This window comes from Sinohyriopsis cumingii, chromosome 14 (genome assembly GCF_028554795.1).
Source record: "Sinohyriopsis cumingii isolate HCF-2022 chromosome 14, ASM2855479v2, whole genome shotgun sequence".
In the NCBI taxonomy this organism is placed as follows: Eukaryota; Metazoa; Mollusca; class Bivalvia; order Unionida; family Unionidae; genus Sinohyriopsis; species Sinohyriopsis cumingii.
Genome location: NC_142974.1, coordinates 90,070,938 through 90,094,912, shown reverse-complemented (window position 1 = coordinate 90,094,912; position 23,975 = coordinate 90,070,938). Strand labels below are relative to the sequence as shown.

The window sequence follows — 23,975 nt, the reverse complement described above, 5'->3', positions numbered from 1 at the left end:
ACAAAACGGATAAATGTCAATTATATGCAGTTCCTGCGGAAAAAGAAACTAAAGTATTAATGATACAGTAATCTATAAATAAACTTTGAGCAAGATTTACATCGCATGATTTCTCACTATAAATCGAATCAATATATATACACCAGACAGAACGGAAAATGTTATCCCTGAATTCCTATTGAAAAATGCTTGATAATAGTAGTATATACTACTTTTTTTAAAATACTTATTTTTAAAAAAAAGCAACACCCTGGGAAGAGACAAGAATGGAAGGAAAAAACTTACAGTTCTTGTCTATGAATATAAATGGTATAAATAGGGAAAAAATCTTTAAATTCCCTAAAGATCTAAATTATGATGTATTGTTAATACAAGAGACGCATAACGGTTTTAAAGACAATATAAAAATAATAATGGAAAATTACTTAAATGGAATTTTATTAATTAGTGATTACGAACACACAGATGTTAAAGGAGGGGTGGCAGTTTTAATCAAAAATAAAAAAGGTTTGACATGGGGAAAGAATAGAAGTAGATAGGGTTTTTAACGGCAGGATGATACATATTACAATAGAAGATATGCACATAATTAATATATACATGCCAGCAAACAGGGAACATAAAAAATTATTCTTAGAGAATTTAAATAAATATATAGAGAAATATGCAACAGGAAATATAATTATAGGGGGCGATTTTAACTGGGTGGGAGAAAATATAGATAGGGAGGGAGATCTAGCACCAAATGATATTAGAATTAACCGGATATGGACTTTTTTATCAAAAAATATAAATTAACAGATGTTTACAGAGTACAGAACTTATTAAGGAAGGAATATACTTTTGATTATAAAATAAATAAAGGAAGTCGCTTAGATAAATTTTACTGCAACAACTATGATAAAAATGTACACAAAGAAACGAATATTACTGATTTTAAAATATCCGATCATAAACTTATTAATATGACTGTAACATTTAAAAATAGGATAAAATGGGGGCAGGGAAGATGGATGATAAATAATTCGATTTTAAAAGATACAGATTTTATACAAAAGGTCAAGAAAGAGATAGAAGATTTTAAGAATAGAGAAAATGTAGATATAATATTAGAATGGGAAAAACTAAAAGTAAAACTAAAAAACTAGCGATAGTATACTGTAATTTAAAAAGTAGGAAACTGAAAACAGAAATGGAAGCGATCAGATACCAACTACAAAAAACAAATGCTAAGGATATAGAGACCAATTTAAAAAACAGATTGGAAGAAATAAATAAAATAGAAAGTAGGGGTAGAGAAATTAGGGCAGGGAAATTTACGGGGATATATAAAAAAGCAGAGGGATTATACAAAAGAGAAGAGAAAAGAATGGGGGGAGATAAATTTATGGAGAAGGTCAAAATCAACACAACAACAACAACAATAATAGAAAAACAGGAAGTTATGGATCATATTAAAAACTATTATGCAACACTATATACGTCTCAAAAAATATCAGAGAATGAAATTGATGATTACTTACAAGAAATACCATGTGAAAAAATTAACGATAATTTTAAACAAATATGTGATGATTTTATATCACAAGAAGAAATTTTACATAGTATAAATACAATGAATAAGGGAAAATCTCCAGGGGGAGATGGACTCTCTGCAGAATTCTATATGACATTTTGCGGAGAGCTGTTGCCCATTCTCGAATGGTTATATAACAATATATTTTTAAGAAATACTGAAATGTCGGAAACGATGAAAGAAGGGGTCATCATTTTAATATATAAAGGCAAAGGGGATAGGGAAGAACTAAAAAATTGGAGGCCCATCTCCCTCCTTAATACGGATTACAAAATATTGAGTAGAATCTTAAGCAATAGGTTAAAAAAGGGGATAGGTGAAATAATAAATGCAAACCAAACGTGTGGGCCCAAAAATAAGGACATACAAAATAACATATTAAGTATATCTGCAATTATAGAACATGTACAAAATAAGGGACAGAAAGTTGCTATGGTACTTTTTGATCAAGAAAAAGCCTTTGATAGGATACAGCATAACTATATACAGAAAGTCCTGGAAAAATTTGGCTTCGGAGAACCTTTCCGGAAATGGACAAAAAATTTATATAATAACATAACTTCAAGAGTTCACAATAACGGAGCCATGACAGAACAATTTGACATTAAAAGATCAGTGCGGCAAGGGTGCCCACTATCGATGCTATTATACGTAATAGCAATTGAAATGTTCAGTATCAGTGTAAAACTAAATAAAGGAATTAAAGGTATAAAAGTTCCAAATATCAAAGAGGAAGTGAAAATGTTACAACATGCAGATGATTGCACTAACTTTTTAGAGGACCCGAAATCCTTTGAGAACCTTATAAAGGAATATGAAAAATTTGGAAGAGCATCGGGGTCAAAAATAAATCATGATAAAACAGAAATTTTAGAGATAGGCAACAGGCGCGGTAGGCTTTCCAGCATACCAGCCCATATGTTCAAAGATACTGTTAAAGCACTTGGTGTGTACTTTGGCAAAAATGAAGAGAAGGAAAACTGTAAAAAAATGGAATGTGAGATAAAAAGGAATATCGATATCTGGGCACTTATGCCGTTATGCTTAATGGAACGGGCCCAGGTGGCCAAAACATATATGTATACAAACTTGAATTATATTATGAAGTCTACTAACATAAGTAACATAATTTTAAATAATATTGATAAACTTATAATTAAATATATATGGGATTTTAAATTACATTATGTTATAAAAGAAACATTATACAAGGCAAAAGAATCAGGTGGAATAGGGTTACCAAGCCCCATAATTTTAAAAGTTACCAATATTTTAAATAGATTTAAACGACTGAGTGACGAACCTAAATTACCATGGGAGGGGATATATATATATTGGTTTGGTTTCGTTTTGCGGAACAGGGAGGGAATATATAAAAATAATAAATTAATGAAACTTTTAGAAACACCTAGAAAATATAAGAGTATAAAAGATCTATTAATGAAATATAGGGACAAAAAAGAATTTTGGGACCAGGACGATAAACTTTCATATAAATGGATTCGGAATGACATAACCAAAAATATACAAAGTAAAGTCGAACGTGAAAATTTATATGTTAACTGGAAAAAGGCATGGGGGCACTGGTCACAACTAGGATCTTTAAAAATACAAAGCCTCGCCTTTAAATACATGCATGATGCGTGGTTGACGGGAGAGGTTGCAGCGAGACGGCATATGGTCGGAGTACCGCCTAAATGTCCGCTGTGTAAAATAGGCATGTACAATAAAAAATACGTAATGTTAATTTGTAAGGAAACAGAAGTTGATAGGAAAAAAATAATTGATGAAATAAACTTGAACAGTAAATTTAAACCACAATGTATATTATATCTTGATGGTGATTTTAGCAAAGCAACTTTATATAAAATTTCAAGTTTTATTGTTAATAATATTAAGAAGTGTGGCCCAATTAAATTTTAACTTAGGGAATACCTCAAGAGGGAAAGTACAGATAATGATGCCATGGGGCTATGTCACATGGCGCTACGCGAAGTGAACAGGCCCACGGCAGAATCTGGAAAGGAACCCCTCTTGAGAAAATTTTTTTTTAAATGAATCTCTATCTTTTCTATCACTAACCTCAAAAAAAAAAAAAAATCTATGTGAATTGAAATTGGATTTTTAAACTTAAATTTAAATTTAAAACTTATTTAAACTTTAAAAAAAATATATAAAATCAGAATTTGGGTTTGCAATTCAAATCAATTTAAATTTTAAAAAAAATATTTTTTTTTTTTTTTTTTCTGTACGATTGAACCATTTTGAAATATTTCTAATTAAAAGATAGACCAGTTCCATGGGGGAGAAGCATAATAATTAAAAAAAAATGTGAACCCTTCATGGAGCTCAGCCTAATCTTATTAAGAAAGGTGATTTAACACATTCATAAGAATCAATAAGATTCAAAAATAAGGGGACATCACCTTTCTTCTAAATTCAAACCGTATAAAAGAATTTCCGTTGTATATGAACACGGAATATAATAGGAAAACTTAAACACTACAAGAATTTGATCCAACAAGCTATCCCAACAAAAACACAATATAGCATACATAACCCATAACACAAACATATAACAAACATGGGATGTAGGAGACCCTAGCAAGGTCACAAGGAAAAACAAACTAGGGGAAGTTAAACCGAGAGGATAAGTGAGATAACTCTCGGAGACACTCCCCTATAGATACACTAGGGATTGAAAAATACCCGAACTCCTAATTCAAATTATAAAAACGATGAAATAATACAATACAACATATCAGGGGGAACACAAAAACACATAAATAATTATTATAATTAGGAGGGGGGGGGGGCATCTGTCTGGTGCCCCCCCCCCCCATAAAAAAGATAATAGTAGTAAAAAACATTCTCCTTCCGTCTCCATTTTAAAGAGGGATGGGACAGGGTACCCGTATGGAGAAAGTAAAAGGTAATGACGTCACTGGGCTATGTCACATGGCGCCACGAGAAGTGGGCAGGTCGATAAAAGAGCCTAAGAAAAACACCCCATACGGAACACTAGCACACACGCACTCCTTCTATTTTCCTCTAACAACTATACAGCTCCCGTATTCTATAGCCAAATTTAAACCCTTTTGGAGATTTTGGCCAATAATCTAAATAAAAAGAGGGAGCCAAACTCGAGTCGGGACAAATACAAATAAATAAATAAAGTATGGACCCTCACTCGAGTACAGCCCACCTCAGTTTAACAAATAAATCATGCGAGGAGCGACACACATAACCACGCACACAAAACAATAGGCTTTCTTTTTTGTTAATCATGCATAATACACCGCTCACTCGTCCAAATTCAAAATTATAAATTAAGTAAATTATCTAATACTATAAAATAAATGTTACTAAGAAAACTGGTAAGATTTGACTAGTATTGCTGTCCCAACATGAAAACTATAGCTATCACACAATATAGCAAATACATAAACACGGGACTTAGGAGACCTCTAGCAAAGGTCACAAAAAGATCTAGGGGTGGGAATTCGAGTAAGGTGAAGGAAACCTGGCTAGGATGAACAGCCCTATAGAAAACACTAGGAAAATTATAAATACCCCATCAAAAATTTAAATTTTTTATCGAAATCCTTTTATAAAAATAAACAAACAACACATGTTTGGGGGACACACATGAACATAAAACACCTTTTCCTTTTTTCCTTTTTTTCGGCAATGGGGGTGGGTGCATCTGTCTGGTGCCCATAAACAGATAATACTAGGCAGAATTAATATTTTAATACAAATAATACTATCATAAAGGTTAGAGAATTTTTAATTTGTACTCTACGGAGACTCGAACCCAGGTACACGGATAAACGGCTCCCATCGCCATGCCTGCACACACGAGCCCATATTCCCTCCCAACTAAGCACACATCACCAAAAATTGATGTTACTCGGTTGATGTAATATGCACTCGTGTGTAGCCGACACACTGGCATGACGACCTAGTACTGTAATTAATTCTCATGTATCTAGACCAGTGCTGTCCAACCCGCGGCCCTCAGGCCGCATGCGGCCTGCGTACTGATTTTAAATGGCCCGCCAGAGCTCGAGCAGCTATATAGTCGTTGCTTTTCAGTTTTCTGCTGCGGCCCGCGGCTTCAACAAAAACATTTTTCAGTGGCCCATTGTGTCAAAAAGGTTGGCCAGCACTGATCTAGACAGTCATTCCAGATTCCTATGAAACAAATCAAGGTACTGGTATATAGAATTAATTATAGACAATCTATCGGTGTAGTTATAATTCTCTATAATCAATTATCTATTCCTTGATTATATATATATATATATATATATATATATATATATATATATATATATATATATATATATATATATATATATATATATATATATATATATATATATGGTCACGGATAACAGTCAACAAACTGCTGAATTATTTTCCATGTCTCATGTCAGCTCAAATTTAGTTTATCAATGTATAAAATGTATGAACGTCATTAATAATGCACAATCATGCACACAACATCAACAGTTATGTTGTTGTTGAGGGCTTTAACGCCATTTTTCAGCACTCGATAGGCTATACATGGCGACCAGTACTAACGGTGCAGGACGAACCCGGGAAAACCCGGGAAAGAACCACCGACCCACGAGAAGCCACTGGCAAGCTTTGTCGCATACCCACATTGGCTGAATTCGAGACTCGAACCGATGCAGACAGACGTGAGATGGCAGTGATCCGTAACGGAGAGCGCTTTAGACCACTCGGCCACTCGGGGCCCCACATCAACAGTTAAACAGCATCACTGTTTCATAAAATGCAAATTTGTACCTACTCATGATTCCACATGTTTATTTATATGGTCAAACCTACACGTACCCTGTCAAATGAGAACCAGTGGTAATATGGTCATACATACAGGTACCCTGTCTAATAACGATCAGTTATCGTGTGGTCATACCTACAATACCCATTTAATGAAAACCAATTACTATTTGTACTGCACAGCTGGGGGGGGGGGGTATATTTCAGTATAAATGGTAACCTCATATACTACTCTGTTATGAAGATGGACCACAAAAATGTGTCATAATATATAAGTTTATTCGCTGAGAGAACTATGAAGGTCAGGACCACACCCAGGGCTTGCATCAAAGGTGAATCTGTAGAGCACGTTTGTGTAGTGGTGGTACGATTGTTGTTATTAGAATCCACGTAGTGGACGTGACCTGAACGATGTCTGGCGTGACGTGCTAGCCCATACCAAGGGCGTTTTCGTACTCAACCTTCTCGATCCACCCTAGTAATTTTAGCGCGCAACGTTCAGCGCGCGCAACATGTAAGGCCGTGGAAATGTTGAGATCATTGGTGTGAATGTCCACCTTGGTACCGTAGGCCACAGGTCGTTGATGTGCACGGAACCTCCTCGTTTACGTTGCCTAAGTCGTGTGCTCCAGCCGCCAGCTAGGCAGACGTCGAGGTTGCGTCGACTTGGGAGATAAACAGATGCAGGTTGTTGGCTGGGAGGCAGCCAAACAGTCAGATTCTGGGCCAGTTGTAGTAAATCCGGCGTTGGGAAGACCTCATCGAGGGCAGACTAGTCTTTGGACGGTACGTGGAGTGGTCTCCTCCTTGATGACCCGCAACTGGTCAAACACGTTTTCGGCAATATTATGGATGGTGCATGCAAGTGCCTCCATGTCAGAACTTTAGAGTGAGTCATAAACATCATTGAAAATCCCTCAAATATAATACCGTTACGTGGGCGTCTCCATAGCCTTAGCCAGAACAGCTGCCAATAAATGGCTGGTTCGATGGACTGGATCGGTATGCTCCGAAGAGCATTTCTACAGAGCTGACAAGTTCTCCTACATTATCCGGAAAAAAGGTAGAGTCCCATTCTGCAAATCCAGATAGGCTTTAGACCGTTTTCTTGGATAGCTAGAGCTTGATGAATTTGTCGCCGCCATCTAACGTGTATGCGAGGTCTCGCAGATCTATTCAGACCTGTCCTGCCTGTCCTTCAACCGCTTACAAAATTACTCCTTATACACCAGCATCTCAGCCTGAAAATCTTCCACACATATTTTAGCTTTGGATATGCGTACGGGTTGGTCAGAACCCATCGAAAAATGATCTTGTTTCTCCTCTGACTGCGGCATTAATTGGAGTATTAGCCATTGCCACATCATTTGCTGCGGTACAAGTTGCGATAGAACACAAACTATTTTTCATGACGGAATAGTAATGAATAATTGCAAAATAAAATTATTCTCTGATGAAACTCTGCAAAAAAAGTTATATAGCTGTACTCTTGAAGTCATCGAACCACAATCTACAGAAACCTATGACTGTGTATTTCCTGGGGAAAAAGTAAAGAAGAACAGCATATGCAATTATCTCCTGAATAAACATTTTGAAAACTTCGTGCAGGAGTAGTAGCCATAGTAGCCATGCAGTCTGCAATAAAAAATAAAATATATTGTACTTAATGAGGGACCAGTAATGGACAAAATTATATCGAATTCTTTCCGCGAAAACCAGACAGTAGCTCAACTTTCAAGGAAACATATATATTTCCCGAGGAAACTGGAACAGAAAACGGCTCAAATTATTTCCTGAGAGGAGTTTGTTTAAACCAGATTACAATTAAAGCAGATTATTTAAAATAAATTTGATTTGGAAACAACCCTGTCTCGTTCTGCTAATCTTTCACAAATTTTTTTCAGTGATATGGAATTTAGATTTTGGGGGTCCATGTTCCTCATTTCGCAACGGACCAGCAGAGCCCTAATACCTCCTCTGTACAGCGGGATAGCTTTATTGTCAAAATGATACAGGAGGCAATGCCATCACATGTAGCTAGAATTCTTAGACGTTATGGCCAGCCCATTTATCACTTAATTGTTACGCATAGCAAAATTACCCATGTAAAGTTAGAAGTACCGTGAACATTAACTAGCACACAAAAGGCAGATGTTATAATTCTAGTCCTAACTGAAAACAAGGAAAAAAGGATAGTATGTGCTTACTCAGAATTTGTGGATGTATGTCTTAAATGTGGTGTAGGTCTCTTTATGTACACTTCATTTCGGTCTCATACTGTACACACAGTATCGGTCTCAAACTGGACACATCATGTTCTTGTAGGTCTCATACTGTACACATCGTGTCGGTCTCATACTGTATACATCTTGTCGGACTTTAACTGTACATATCGTATCGGACTCTTACTGTACACATCTTCCGGTTTCATGAAACACCTCGTTTTTAATTTGTTTTACAGACAGTGTATGAATTTGACAATCCCGCCTTCCAAGCAGACGCAACGTATGACCAACGGACTGCTGAGGTGGTGCACAGTCTTGCCATATCGAGTATCCCGATCCACGAGGACATCCACCCGTATGGACGGGGCCATCTCTATGAGGTCGCTTTCTACGGCCAGAAGTTCCGGATCCAGGCTGGTGGCGGCAAAATCATGCTCTGGATTGGCGTGGTCCTTATAATAATGGGCGTGGGTCTGGTCATTATCTTCAGGTCAGGTAGGTCACATATTTACAGACAAAGAGCTCAGACACATGCGGTACTTTAAACTATTTGTCTAATATCTTCCATTACTATATGTATGTATGTATGTATGTATGTATGTATGTATGTATGTATGTATGTATGTATGTATGTATGTAGTGGCTTATGTATACTAATAGGCCTACGAGCTTCACGCTCTCTCATAAAAGACATTCTTATTCCTGAAATTATTGTAGTTCTGCCAGCTCTTTTGTCAATGAAGTCAAAGCAAAATAATAATAAAAAAATATCGCTGTCTCTGGCTATGTAAAATTATAATGTCGATACTAGCTCCTGTTGAGTTCATTTCGAATTTCAATGAATGTAGTTCTCCATACAGCAAACGTTAACTTAGGACGTTTCAGAAGAACATATTATATTTAAAAGACGCTTTTGTAAATTGTTTATCCTTGCCTATATGGAAGCAGATGGCAATAGAAAACAATCTGAGTGGGGAAGGACTGATATTGTATACATCAGTCGGGAAATTTAAGTCTACTTTTACTTTTCTTCTAAATATTTGATGAAATTCAGTGGATTAATTATATATTCAGATGCTCCAAGACTGTCTTATGTTAGACTCTAACTTGTACACACCATATCATCACAAATTAAGTTGCACTTGCTGGAAATAATTGTATTTGAATGAGATGATAGCAATTTGTTCAAGTAAACTTTCCGGAACCAACCGAATTACAGTTTGCTTTGTCATTCTACGCTAAAATCGAAAGATTGAATTTACTTTCTATTTTCGGTTCAAAGTTCCAATGCTGCCGTTGTTCAAAAATTTCAACGTTCTACCAAATCTTAAAAAAAGTTTGGAAGGATGGAAATGATTTGATAAAGAAAAACTATTTGATATTAACTTTTCTTTGGGGTGACCAAGATGCTAATTCAAATATTCAGTTTAGATTAAGAGGTGTCACCTCTTAATTCACCGAAACCGCTCGTATATCCATTCGATTTCGGGAGTGCTCCAAAAGTAGTGACGTCAAGCATTCCCAAAGTTCCACAAGTGTCTAATAAAAGCAGCATGGATAATACATTAATCACAGAGGGAAGGAACAGGGGTAGGTCTGCTTTTTTAAGCGGATCTGAAAAGTTTGAAATTAAATAAGTTTGTACAAGTATCATAAACAACATGGATGACCTTTTTCCTTCAATGGATACACAGTTTATTTATATTTAGAGCGTAGTAATCTAAAATACCATCACACGAGGATCTGGCATAATGTGGTGCTGGCTTCTTCTGTTTACCACGGTAACGTATAAAATCTTATGTTCCAGCTTTCGACTGAAATCGGTTGACTCTCGGATGTCATTGGAGAAATTCATGTGCCTGTGAAAATGACCCCGTTTCTCAGTTTGAGGGAGAAATTTTATGGTTATAATATGATAAATAGTCCATAATATCTAGTTTTAAAGGCACTCAGCGATATTTGGGAACAATAGCATTCAAGATTTAGTGTTGTTCGGGTGATTTTGGAATTTACGAAGGTTTTGTACGTAACAGCGGCACTGGGCTTTAGTGCTGCTTGCTACTGATTGCAAGTAACAACACTAACCACTGGTCAGCCAGTGTACAGGATATATGTGAAAAATATATTAATGATTAATCATAGAAAATGATATCTCCTGACCAAAACCTGACCAATCTACCTAGTGTAATGCCCTGTAATATATGTATGTATGTATGTATGTATGTATGTATGTATGTGTGTGTGTGTGTGTGTGTGTGCGTGCGTGCGTGTGTGTGTGTATACATGGATGAATGTATGTGTAGATAGAAAGGTAGGTCAACAATGAATATAACTTATGTAGCCTTAAAGCTACTTTTCATTATCAACTCATACAAGTATCTTCAGGAATACTCAGCCTATTTTCATTGTATTTCAACGACAATATGTCTTTGAATCAGTGTTTAACTTACAAATGGAGATCTATTATAATGGCTCGTGTAGCAAATATATTTAAGTCAAAGGTGCTTCAGGTTTCAACTGTTGGCTCAGTCTTTGTATAAATAACTTTTCTAATGGGTTTTATCGGCACATTTCTACGGCAATTTATGTTAGGTTTGTTCAAGTGATATGAATCTATGGTCTTAAAAACTAAAAAGTAACAGAAAAAGGTGAAAACGAACAATTTTTGGAAATTCAACAAATAAGTTATTTCTTTTAGATACAAGGTAAAATTTTTAAAAAGAACTTGCAGTATTGTAAGCCTTTAAATGACATATAGTCCTACATGTTGTATCAGAAGTCAAGATGGATAGAGTTAGAATTGAATTCCAGTGGATTTCCAAATAAATTCCAATATTGAATTTGTTTCTGTGACTTAGTCTCTAATATACTAATGTGTCAACGGCATGGAACGTGGCGAATTGTTAACAGTCTTTTGATGTATGACAATAATATAATCCAATATATCCTTGTCTGAATTCACTGAAATTCCAAATTAATTCTTTAGTCCAAGAGGTATTAACGAGCACTTTGTATTTCAAGTGAATATTTTAAATAACTAAATCCGCCCAGGCCAAAAATTTAACACAGCAACAATACTGATTCCGCTTAGGGTGTTAATGTATGAATGATTAGTTTTTCAAGTAAACAACATTGATTTAAATGCCAAGACACAGTATAAGAGCCAGTAGGTCAGACTCCTTTCTAAAGCGTTCAAAGTTGTCAACAATTTTAGGAATTTCCATGTGGAAAATCGTTGTCCAAGACTCAGATTTAAATGAACCTGTTTGCTTCTATTAATATTGATACGACTATTTATTATACAATAAGAGAGAAATAAAAGCAATGTATCATGATGTTCGCAAAATAAATTTAGCTGGTCAAGTAAACCATTTATTTGAGTTTGGACTAAGGCCAATACAAAATACAAATATACATAACATATAATCACGGAGAAAAGACAGCGAACAATAAAAATTAAATATACACAACTTTGGAATGACGTTATTAGAGGACTTAACAACGTCTTCTTTATTAGACTGGTTTGTTAAATACAGGTGTTTTGGATCTGTTTTAGTTTCAAGAAGTAAAAGACCACTTCGAAGTGTAGGCAGGTATTGTTGATATGTAAAGTGTGTGAAACACACACAAAATGCATATTGACAGTGACTGATGTCCTCAAAATACATGCAAAGAAAGTATAATCTAAAAAGAAAGATGACATAAACAGCACTCTCATGGAAATATTTAATGAGAGCTAATTAGAATACAGTACAGTTTGATGACGATAAAGAATATTATAACCTTATAGAACAGTATTCCACTTTTTCAGACAAAATAATCTGTTGTAGACAGATTTAATATAAATCTTACATGGAAATATCAATAAGAAACCAGGAAATGGTTCGACTTAATCATGCTGATGAATACAGCTCAATAAATATTTTACCAGTTAAATGCAGTGGCTATTAAAGACAGGTCAAAAGTATAGTGTAAGTTATACCTAACAATTATCTAACAACTGATCCCGATAAAACACCTACATATAAAATAGATGACAAGTTGGGATATCAAAATATAAATATATTCTTGTATCAGGCTATTTTAATAAATATTAAAAATCAAACAAATAATTGTATCTAGCCTGCTGTATATAAATTGTGACATTTAAAGGGGGAGAATATCGAACGGATATTTTAGGAGAAGGAGATATCTCTATAAGAGAAACAAGATGACGTGTTCAAGGTTTAAAATATTTGAAAACGAAAACACTGAAAAGTAAAATGTATGATCTAGTACACCGGAAAGGATGTGGTGAATCACTTAATAGTAATTAGCCCAATGAAAATATTTTATAGCTAAAAAAATTGGAATATATACATCGGCTATCCCAAAACTAAATGAACAGCCTACATGCGATACATATTGTAACATCTTGCATGATGAAATAATGCAGCTTAAAAAAGACTAATGATGTCTGTTTGTATTGTAGCAAAACTGTGGCAAAATATTTTCACAATAATATAATTTTCATTATTAAGTATTTAATACTTTTGCGGAATTTACAAACAGATAATGAAAACAATGGGAAAGTACATTTTAATAGTATTAAGGATAATATGTTTAGTTACGTACCAGTTTGAAATAAAGACGTCATAACAAGCAAAAGGGGGAAAAATGATGATGTAAACAACTTTAGAAGTTCTCAATGAATTTAGTTACATCTGAATCTGAATTTAATATTGCTTTTAAAGTTGTTACATCATCATCAATAAAGATGTAAGCTGAGGAAATCTCCAACTAAATTTATTTATTAGGCATAGAGTAAGAGAACTTTTCGTATTATGTTATATTATATTGGTTAGTATCACACACACACAGAGACACACACACACACACACACACACACACACATATATATATATATATATATATATAGAGAGAGAGAGAGAGAGACCAATAACAAGAGGCTGCTACTATTTAGATTTACATGATTTGGATGACACAAAGCAAAAAGGCAAAGAGGTCTGTATACATTATCAAGTTTAAGGCCATAAATGTTTATTTTGTGCCATAAAGTCTATTATAAACCCACCAATAAAATCTATTATAAACCCACCAATAAAGACTATTATAAACCCACCAATAAAGTCTATTATAAACCCACCAATAAAGTCTATTATAAACCCACCAATAAAGACTATTATAAACCCACCAATAAAGACTATTATAAACCCACCAATAAAGACTATTATAAACCTACCAAAAAAGTCTATTATAAACCCACCAATAAAGACTATTATAAACCCACCAATAAAATCAATTATAAACCCACCAATAAAGACTATTATAAACCCACCAATAAAGACTATTATAAACCCACCAATAAAATCTATTATAAACCCACCAATAAAGACTATTATAAACCCACTAATAAAGTATGTTATAAACCCACCAATAATCTCTATTATAAACCCACAAAGAGATATCAATATAGACCTAAGAAAATGTAACCTTGACGAATACAAATTTTGGTTTAATAAATGGCCAATACAATACGTAAAATTGTGAGAACTTGTATGTGCTATTTGTGGCTGGGAATAATTATCATTATTGCAAGATAAAGGATTTGTCAAAATTTTGCATTATATATTTTATAATGAGATGATGAAATGTATAAGTGGCAATATCAGTTTCTTTTCCCGGTTAGGAAATGCATCTGTCTTTTTCTGGCTGTTATTCAAAATTGTATTTAAATATTTAAGGCTTAGTTTCTTTGTTGTCTTCTGCTGCCTCTTTTATCTTTCTTTCCCTTATGTGTAAAACTGGGCTTCAAGTGTTATTTTGATAATTCGTTTTCCACATGTGGAAATTATCCATGACTCAAGTCGTGTGACCTTTTGGTACTCGATATTCTGCAATACCCATACAGTATCGTACACCTGTTTCACTATACGACTAGAGGTACACTTATTTAGCAAATTCTCTTGATTAAATATAGTAGTTTATAAAATATTTGAAGTATCTTCATTATCATAATCGCGTCTGAAAACGACGAAGAGATAGGGACAACGAACCAAAACCGTTACAAGTAGACTCATACTCCTAAATCTCTTTTCTTTAAAAATATTACATTCTGAAGTCTCTCTGATACGACCGCTCTTTGATGTTTCTCTGAGTTTTTTGAAATTACCCACACCAAAAACAATGTCCACTGCATCAATCTGAGCAAGCAAAACAAAGAGTCGTTACGTGAAAAAGATACACTATTTGAACCAGTATACGTACCAGCAACATTTAGGAAAAGTCGCTGTCGTAAATATTTCGTAAATTTTTAGAACTTTTTATCGAGGAAGTAATAAAGCCGTCAAACGCATTGCAACAAAATTGACTATGCTTGCCTCAGACGTGTTTGTATATATTTTCTTAAAATATTTCCTCACATATACTCAGAAACCTAAATATCTCTATACATCATCTCAGATAAGTAAACTGAATGACAATAAATTAAAATATGGTCCGTTATTCATTACAAAATGTTAAGCAGTAAAATAGACAAAATAGACGTTCGTTTTGCCCTATAATGTTACTTTGAATGTATTATTGAGCAACATTGTTAACAGAATCAGAACACATCATAGACAATCAGGAATCAGAGAAGCGGATTATCAGTCTTATAAAGATATCTAGAGACATTTCAAATTTGGTGACTTACTACTACTAATTATTCTTGGTGAATCATATGTGAGCTGTGTCAAAGTCGTATTCGCTATGGCATTAGTAATTTTCTCTCTCTCTCTCTCTCTCTCTCTCTCTCTCTCTCTCTCATGTGATAAAGTTATACAAGAAAGATATTATATGTGTATACATCTCGTTCACTGAATTAGCCATTATACCAGACGTAAGTGTAATGTACTGTAGACAAATATTCTCCTGTTTTCAATCTTGGTTAGCACCTTCCATCATTGCAGATGAATATTCTAGGGTAATTGTAAATCTTGAGGAAAAAAGGATACAGCGGGCAATGATCTGATAGTATATGAAAATCAAGTCGTATTCTAAATTCATTCCATAGGCAATGATCTGTTTGTATATAAAAGTAAAAGTGGTATTCTAAAACATTTCCACTGGCTATAAACTGAACAGGTCCTGTACATTAGCAGATCATGGTCTCGAGTTTTTGATTGGTGATACCTCTCTCTAGGAAACGGATCACTAATTTCCTTAGAGCTTAGTGTAAATATATTACAAAAAATAACTTATAATGTCTGTATTAGATTGGCTTAAAAACCAAACATGCTTCCATCCGAGTTAGAAATTTATTTCAGCCTTTATATGTGTCTAGTGCTGGTGAAAATGACGACCGCCTGGATGCACCAAAATAAGAAACTCGCACTAAGAGTTCAAATAAGATATTTTGTCAGTAGAAAATAAAATACAGCATATCAAAATGAAAATAAATAGTTTTCTCAGCTATAATACATAGACTGAAGTTATTCCCTCGCCAGCATACTGGTTCTCTGTATATAAATAATTAGTGTTCTGATACCTCTCATTTTTCTTGTTCACACTAATCCTGATATCTATTAATTTTCATCGGTATATTCTTTGCTGTCTATTTTTTAATTTTAGTATTCATGCAAGAGATTTGTTTTTTTTAGCTGGTACATCTTGATTTTTTAATCATTTTAGTATATCGTCCAAGTCGTTTATAGACAAAGCGTTGTTTGATGTTTTAAAAGAATGTTGTAGCGAATATTAAGAGTCAAGTTTAATGTTGATGGGTAAATAGTGTTAATTTAATGATGGTGTGTAAATAGTGTTAATTTAATAATGATGGGTAAATAGTGTTAATTTAATGCTGATGGGTAAATAGTGTTAATTTAATGATGATGGTAAATAGTGTTAATTTAATGATGATGGTAAATAGTTTTAATTTAATGTTGATGGGTAAATAGTGTTAATTTAATGATGATGGGTAAATAGTGTTAATTTAATGCTGATGTGTAAATAGTGTTAATTTAATGTTGATGTGTAAATAGTGTTAATTTAATGCTGATGCGTAAATAGTTTTAATTTAATGATGATGGGTAAATAGTGTTAATTTAATGATGATGGGTAAATAGTGTTAATTTAATGATGATGGTAAATAGTGTTAATTTAATGTTGATGGGTAAATAGTGTTAATTTAATGTTGATGGGTAAATAGTGTTAATTTAATAATGATGGTAAATAGTGTTAATTTAATGATGATGGGTAAATAGTGTTAATTATATTGTTTGTTTCACTTTAGATTTATTTGCTAACAAATTATATAACTTGTTCAAGAAACTTATTTGCTCACTCTCTGTTCAGTATTTATAAAAATAGCTTTGTGTGTACCTTTTGAATACATATATTAATTCATTCTTTTTACGTGATCTATTAGGTATAGTTTTTTATATTAAAAAAGCATACATTGGGAATGCTTCCGAATAAATAACACCAATTACCGACACAATGACTACATGACCTAACAAGTATAATATCGTGTTTGAGATATTTGTTTTATATTGAGTTCTTTCAATCTTATGTATTCCTTGCTATGCTTCTTGCTATACTTTAAACATTTTCTGCTGTCGCCATTATAAATTATTGTCAACGTTTTCCAAGTTTATTTCCCAAGTTCAACTATACGAGGCTCTCTCTCTCTCTCTTTTGTAACGTTACCCTCTCCTGAAGTGTTTGAACTTGTCCGGTTGTCTCTTGAGTCGTTATCTCTCCGCCTTCCATTCTAGCATTCAAGACAAATTGTTTAACATCATCTTTTAATAGGATTAATACATCACCTGCTACTCTCGCATGTTTACCTTTCTGGGATGCTAAGTCCACACTCCAAACTGAATATCCCCTCCCAATATGCTAGAAACAGAGAGGTATTACGTAATTAAAAATAAAATTTGTCACCTAACAAAAAAAGAAAACTAAATTTAGTTAATGTTGTTTTTCATCTTTAAGCTCAGATTTCAATCGTATTGACAATATAGCAATAATTGCAATGTACTTAAGAACCTGGTGCCATTGAGAAATATCTTAACTACATCCACCTATATTCCAGAAATGGTTAAAATAGTTCAATCAATCAATCGAGAGAGAGAGAGAGAGAGAGAGAGAGAGACAGAGAGAGAGAGAGAAAGAAAGATAAATAATACAAATAAGAAAAATAAAGATATACACTGAAACAAAAGTATCATTTTCTGAAGTTAACATTCGCGATTGAAAATCTCTGAAAGGCAATAAAACTATTTTAGAGCTACTAACTGTTTACTCAGGTATTCATATTCAAGATTTATAAAGACTTGTGTGGTATCTTCATATGCCTTTGTTTTACCCGTCTCACTGAAGCTCATATCTAGTTTATACGTATTCATGTTGTTCCAAACTGAACGTGGAATAAACCATCCATTCTTCACATTTTACGTTCATAATCAGTTTTCCTTTTTTATTTCTACTTGACATTTTACTGTTGTAATTTTCATAGCAATTACATGCAAAACAAGTTTTGACTTCACAAAACGGCCAAGACAATTTAAATAAAATTTGGTTGAACTGTTTTTACAGAACATAATTAAACAAATGTTGTGTACAAGGTGGTTTTAACTAACCAATATCACACCGGCCACAGACTGCAAGTTGAAAAATGTTCGTATATATATATATATATATATATATATATATATATATATATATATATATATATATATATATCTGCACAATGCAAATCCTATGAATATTTATGGCATTATATATTGTAATTCCTTTAATGATAAATTCGTCCTCATTATTTGTGGAACAAGATTTTTCTTGTTACATGTACAAAAATCGAACTAGTTTGCTCTTTTTTGTAATTTCAGAGCTGTATGTACCGCCTCAAACTCAAAGTTTATTAAACTCGACATCAACTTCTGGTTAAACGTGCACAGGAAGGACTAGACATATTGAAAAAGGCCATACGTTTCAATTATATGCTTCTACTCACCGACGCATCTGACGTTTTGGAAGCCATATCTAGTTTTATGTCAGTGTTGAAGCAACAGTTGAAGAATGATTGCTGTTCATGGATTTTTTTTCCTTCTTATTTATGGGTGTCAACGTTTAAGCTCATATGTACAACATATATAATCAATATTTTCTGTGTAGAATACTGATATAAAATGTCATACTTTACTCTCCAGTTAGGTGTCTGTTAAGGATCAATAGACATACTTTACCCTGTAGTTATATGCCTGTTAATGACCAATAGACTTACTTAACCCTGTAGTTATATGTCTGTTAAGGACCAATAGACATACAGTTTCCTGTAGTTATATATCTGTTAAGGACCAATAGACATTCTTTACCCTGTTGTTATCTGTTCGTTGATGTCCAATATATATATATATATATATATATATATATATATATATATATATATATATATATATATATACTTTACCTGTAGGTATATGTCTGCTAAGGACCAATATACATACTTCATCCTATAATTATATATCTGTTAACGTTGCTTCAAAAAGATATACAGTAACAGCAGATGTTTAAAATGCATAAAGTAACAGTAATCACAATAACTTATAATAATATAATGTAACTCATTAACAATCGCATTATTACATCCAAAATTTGTTATTATCGAGGTAAAATATTACATAAAACAATAGAAGGACGTTGCCATCTTCTTCGTTGCATCAGATATTTCGTTCCATTCGACTTAGTTTATAAATTCACCTTACTGTATTATCTTTCTTCCAAGAAGTGTTCGGACTGGTCGGCCTGGTGTCAAGATATTGTGACTGGGTGGGACATCATGCTACATATCTGCAGCGTGATGTCCCGGTGTTAGACATCACTTTTAATTGCCACACTGCAATATAACTGCATAATTATTAAAGCTACGTTGGATCTCTCTCTCTCTTTGGAGAAGTAAGCATAGTTTCAGTCGATCGTGTCAGCTTAAGGAGGCGGATAAATGAAAACGGAATCATAATTTTGAATGTGTTAGTGATGAGATTTTGCATAACGCATGATTATGTTTATTTTGCCTCTTCTTTGGTTTTGTTCAACGACATTCCTCAGTAATAGAATGACAGATGCGTAATAATAACAGCTGTTCCTATTGTGGAGAAAAGGAACTTTCTACACAGCATTATGTGCACAATGGTCCAACATTTTTTTTCCATGTATTTCTTTTCTTTATTTTGTTTTTTCTCTTATGATATCTTTCAGTTGATCTCAGACAGGCACTTAGTGTCGATATATGTATCGATAACCTAAACAACAAATTCCAGTCGATAATCTAATACATTTTGATGTCATGTAACCTTCATTTTACTGTCTTTAATGTATCTAAATCATCAGCTGGCAGAAATGTACTAACTAAAGTTCTCGCTGGTAGGATAAGGCCATCTGACAATGACGTGGCTATTTTAGCTAATCTTGCACGGGCGCAGTTTCATAGTGTTTTTTCATTTTCTTCTCGTCTATTTCTCCCAACTCTTTGTCACTAAAGTTCCTAATAGTTATCTTTGCGTCTTCATTTTGTCGTATTTCATATCATTCGGAGCTTCGTGTGTTAGCATCGCTGTCATATCTCAAGAGGTAGCTATAAAAATGTTTAATGCTTAGCATGTTAGATAATATTTTTCCTTGTAATATAGGATGATATCTTTTAAATATTTGTGCATAATATCTCAATTAATTGGTATGTTAAACAGGATGCAGGACAAGAAGAAGGAGTACTGTTTGTTAATTACTTTACTCTCGCGTTCATTATTATATTATCGAAAAGTTTTACATTCTACTTCCTTTTATCTAAATATTTTAATCGCATTACAATGCTCGCATGTGACAGTCGCATGTGCGGCATTGAAACACCCTTTTTCAGTTCTGAGCATCATACAAATGTGTGTTTTTAAAAAGTGTCTTACACATGATTTTTGATGGTGACAATAGCAGTAACTGTGATATACTAAATACTAATTTTGTTGCTTTTTTAAATAATATTTTCCGTTATTGATAGGTTTAAAAATTCAGTTCATGACTGTGGTCGCCTAGAAAACAATATTAATTTTGTTAATATGACTGTCCAAAAGGACATATTTATACCACTTCGAACCACATGGGGCGGGCGATACCCGAGCTTGATAGCATAATAAATCCATTATTTCCTTAAGTTCTAAAACTATGTGTTTATTGATGACAAGACATTCAGGGCTGAGGAAAATAATTTCCCTTGGACGTGTGAGTTTCAAGAGTTGGTCGTCCTTGTCCTAATTATAGTCAACACAATACACTTCTCCACTACACTGCTTACGCTTTTACGAAAGAGTCATAAGTTCTTAATGCAAGCTCGATATTAAAATGAGCAAACAAAATAATGAAAATATTATGCTGTAATGCATGGTTCCTTAGATGAACATACATTAAGAGACAAATCTTGTAACGAGAAATTACAGTTCAACACATAACCATTGATTTCTTAGTTGCATTCGCGTTTACAGTAAAACCATTAAGTGATATTGATATAGGTGTCATACGTTTATAGTAAAACCATTAAATTATGTTTATAAAGGTGTCATATGTTTATAGTAAAACCATTAAGTGATATTTATAAAGGTGTCATACGTTTTCAGTAAAACCATTAAGTGATATTTATAAAGGTGGCATACATTTCCAGTAAAACCATTAAGTGATATGTATAAAGGTTCATACGTTTACAGTAAAACCATTAAATTATGTTTTTAAAGGTGTCATATGTTTATAGTAAAACCATTAAGTGATATTTATAAAGGTGTCATATGTTTTCAGTAAAACCATTAAGTGATATTTATAAAGGTAGCATACATTTCCAGTAAAACCATTAAGTGATATGTATAAAGGTTCATACGTTTACAGTAAAACCATTGAGTGATATTTATATAGGTGTCATACGTTTACAGTAAAACCATTAAGTGATATTTATAAAGGTGTCATACGTTTACAGTAAAATCATTCGGTGATATTTATAAAGGTGTCATATGTTTATAGTAAAACCATTAAGTGATATTTATAAAGGTGTCATACGTTTATAGTAAAACCATTAAGTAATATTTATAAAGGTGTCACACATTTACAGTAAAATCATTCGGTGATATTTATAAAGGTGTCATACATTTACAGTAAAACAACTGAGTGATATTTATAAAGGTGTCATACTTTTACAGTAAAACCATTGAGTGATATTTATAAAGATGTCATACGTTTACAGTAAAACCATTGAGTGATATTTATAAAGATGTCATACGTTTACAGTAAAACCACTGAGTGATATTTATAAAGGTGTCATGCGTTTACAATAAAACCATCGAGTGATATTTATAAAGATGTCATACGTTTACAGTAAAACCACTGAGTGATATTTATAAAGGTGTCATGCGTTTACAATAAAACCATTGAGTGATATTTATAAAGATGTCATACGTTTACAGTAAAACCACTGAGTGATATTTATAAAGGTGTCATGCGTTTACAATAAAACCATTGAGTGATATTTATAAAGATGTCATACGTTTACAGTAAAACCACTGAGTGATATTTATAAAGATGTCATACGTTTACAGTAAAACCATTGAGTGATATTTATAAAGGTGTCATACGTTTCCTTTCCAACAATCTACTACACATCGGTAAGAGTTAAATTGAAGTCAAGAAACAGATTGTCAACATTATATGATTTTCATCTTGTCAGGCATTGTTATATTTGCACCACATCACCAGTATTTTCAGGAATGCGTCTTATTTAATACATTGTCACTCCAAAGTAAAGACACCATGATATATTTATATTTAGTATTTATTTATCTACTTTGACACCTGATGATGGCATACGTGTAGATGGCTAACAACAAACTAATACTATTTGGTGTTGAAATTTTGTTCTTATGTGTGAATATGTAAAATACAGTGTATTGTCATGCTAAAAGGGTAAACATTTTGAGTGTTTTACAGTTTACAACCTGTTGTATTTATTTTGACTTTAGTCGTTATTTTTATTACTTGAATTACGTTAATGGATACACTTTCACAATAAATGCAATCGAAATTTAGTCTGTTGGTTTTTATCATAACAATGAAGTTTTGAAAAACAAGCAACAGAAAAATCAACCTTGAAAAGCTTGTTCGTAATTTCTGGAAAAGGCAGTTCAAGTGAATGTAACCATAACATATATAACCTTTCAAGGTGAAAATGTGTGTACATATATGCAACCTTAAAACTGTATCCTGGATTACACAAGAGCACAGCATGTGGCACATGAAATGCCTGTTTTCAAATAGAGACTAGAAGAAATGCTATCACACGATGAACAAATTGTTTTTAAAAAGCGGAATCTTCGTGACAATGAAGGAAATAAAAAAGAAAACTACCTGAAAAAATAACTTGTGTTAATAGTCTTGATATATAACAATGATTTAATACAAAATGTCTCTAAATGAATTCACAATAATCTCAAAACAGTGGTTGAGTCCAAAAGTATTAATGAGCTCTGTGCAATTCCATAGAATAATTTAAATAAATAAATAAATAAATCCTCTCAAATAAAACTGAACATAACTCAAAGACTGATTCCACTTAAGATGCTAAGATATGAATTAATAATTCTAATATAAATAATGCTAAATATAAAACCCCACGACAAAATAAGAGGACCAGGATAAAAGTCAAAACTTCATTTATAGAACATTCTATGTTGTAATCAAGATCAGGTCTTTTACTTTAATTTTAATAAAAAGCATGGTAGACATCAAGTATACCAGGAATTCCAGAAGGGGGAAACCACTGTCTTGAACTCAAATCCAAGAAAACATGTTTAAGTACAAATAATAATAATAATCTTATAATATAAAACCCAAACAAGACAAAAATCAGGTACGTAATGGGTCGTTTACAGAAAAAGTCATTAATCAGGTCGGTTCAAACTCCTTCCGTAAATTATTGAAAAAAGCTCGATCAGACAATAAAAATGAAACATACATTACACTACCAGTCATAAAGAAAAGAATGATTTACACAATAAAGCTTTCTATTACATTTAAATCAAATATACATATGATACGATTATAATTAAAATTACATAGATATCTTATGAATGACAAAAATATACCTAAAGCAATATACTACTTTAATACAAGTGAAATTGCATCTGCGATTAGATTATATTTTACTTTGAGGTGCCTAATGTCAATGTCGCATTCCTGCAACATAAAACTGCACCTAAAATTTCTCTGATTTATGTTTTTAATTTTTGATAATGAAAGTAAGGGGGTTGTGATTACTGAATACAATAATCAGAGAAGGAGCTAAAATAATA

At 33.0% G+C, this 23,975-nt stretch overlaps 1 protein-coding gene across 2 annotated transcripts in view; it reads left to right on the top strand.

Moving 5' to 3' along the window:
• The window catches only part of LOC149784348 (uncharacterized), a 64,537-nt gene extending 41,825 nt beyond the window's left edge, over positions 1–22,712 (top strand). For both annotated transcript variants that reach the window (XM_089932397.1, XM_089932395.1), the window contains exons 4-5: positions 8,850–9,108; positions 18,486–22,712. In XM_089932397.1, coding sequence (XP_089788523.1) covers positions 8,850–9,108; positions 18,486–18,544 — 318 coding nt within the window. In that variant the 3' untranslated portion in view covers positions 18,545–22,712. The remainder of the gene's footprint in view (positions 1–8,849; positions 9,109–18,485) is intronic.
• The last annotated feature ends 1,263 nt before the right edge of the window (positions 22,713–23,975 follow it).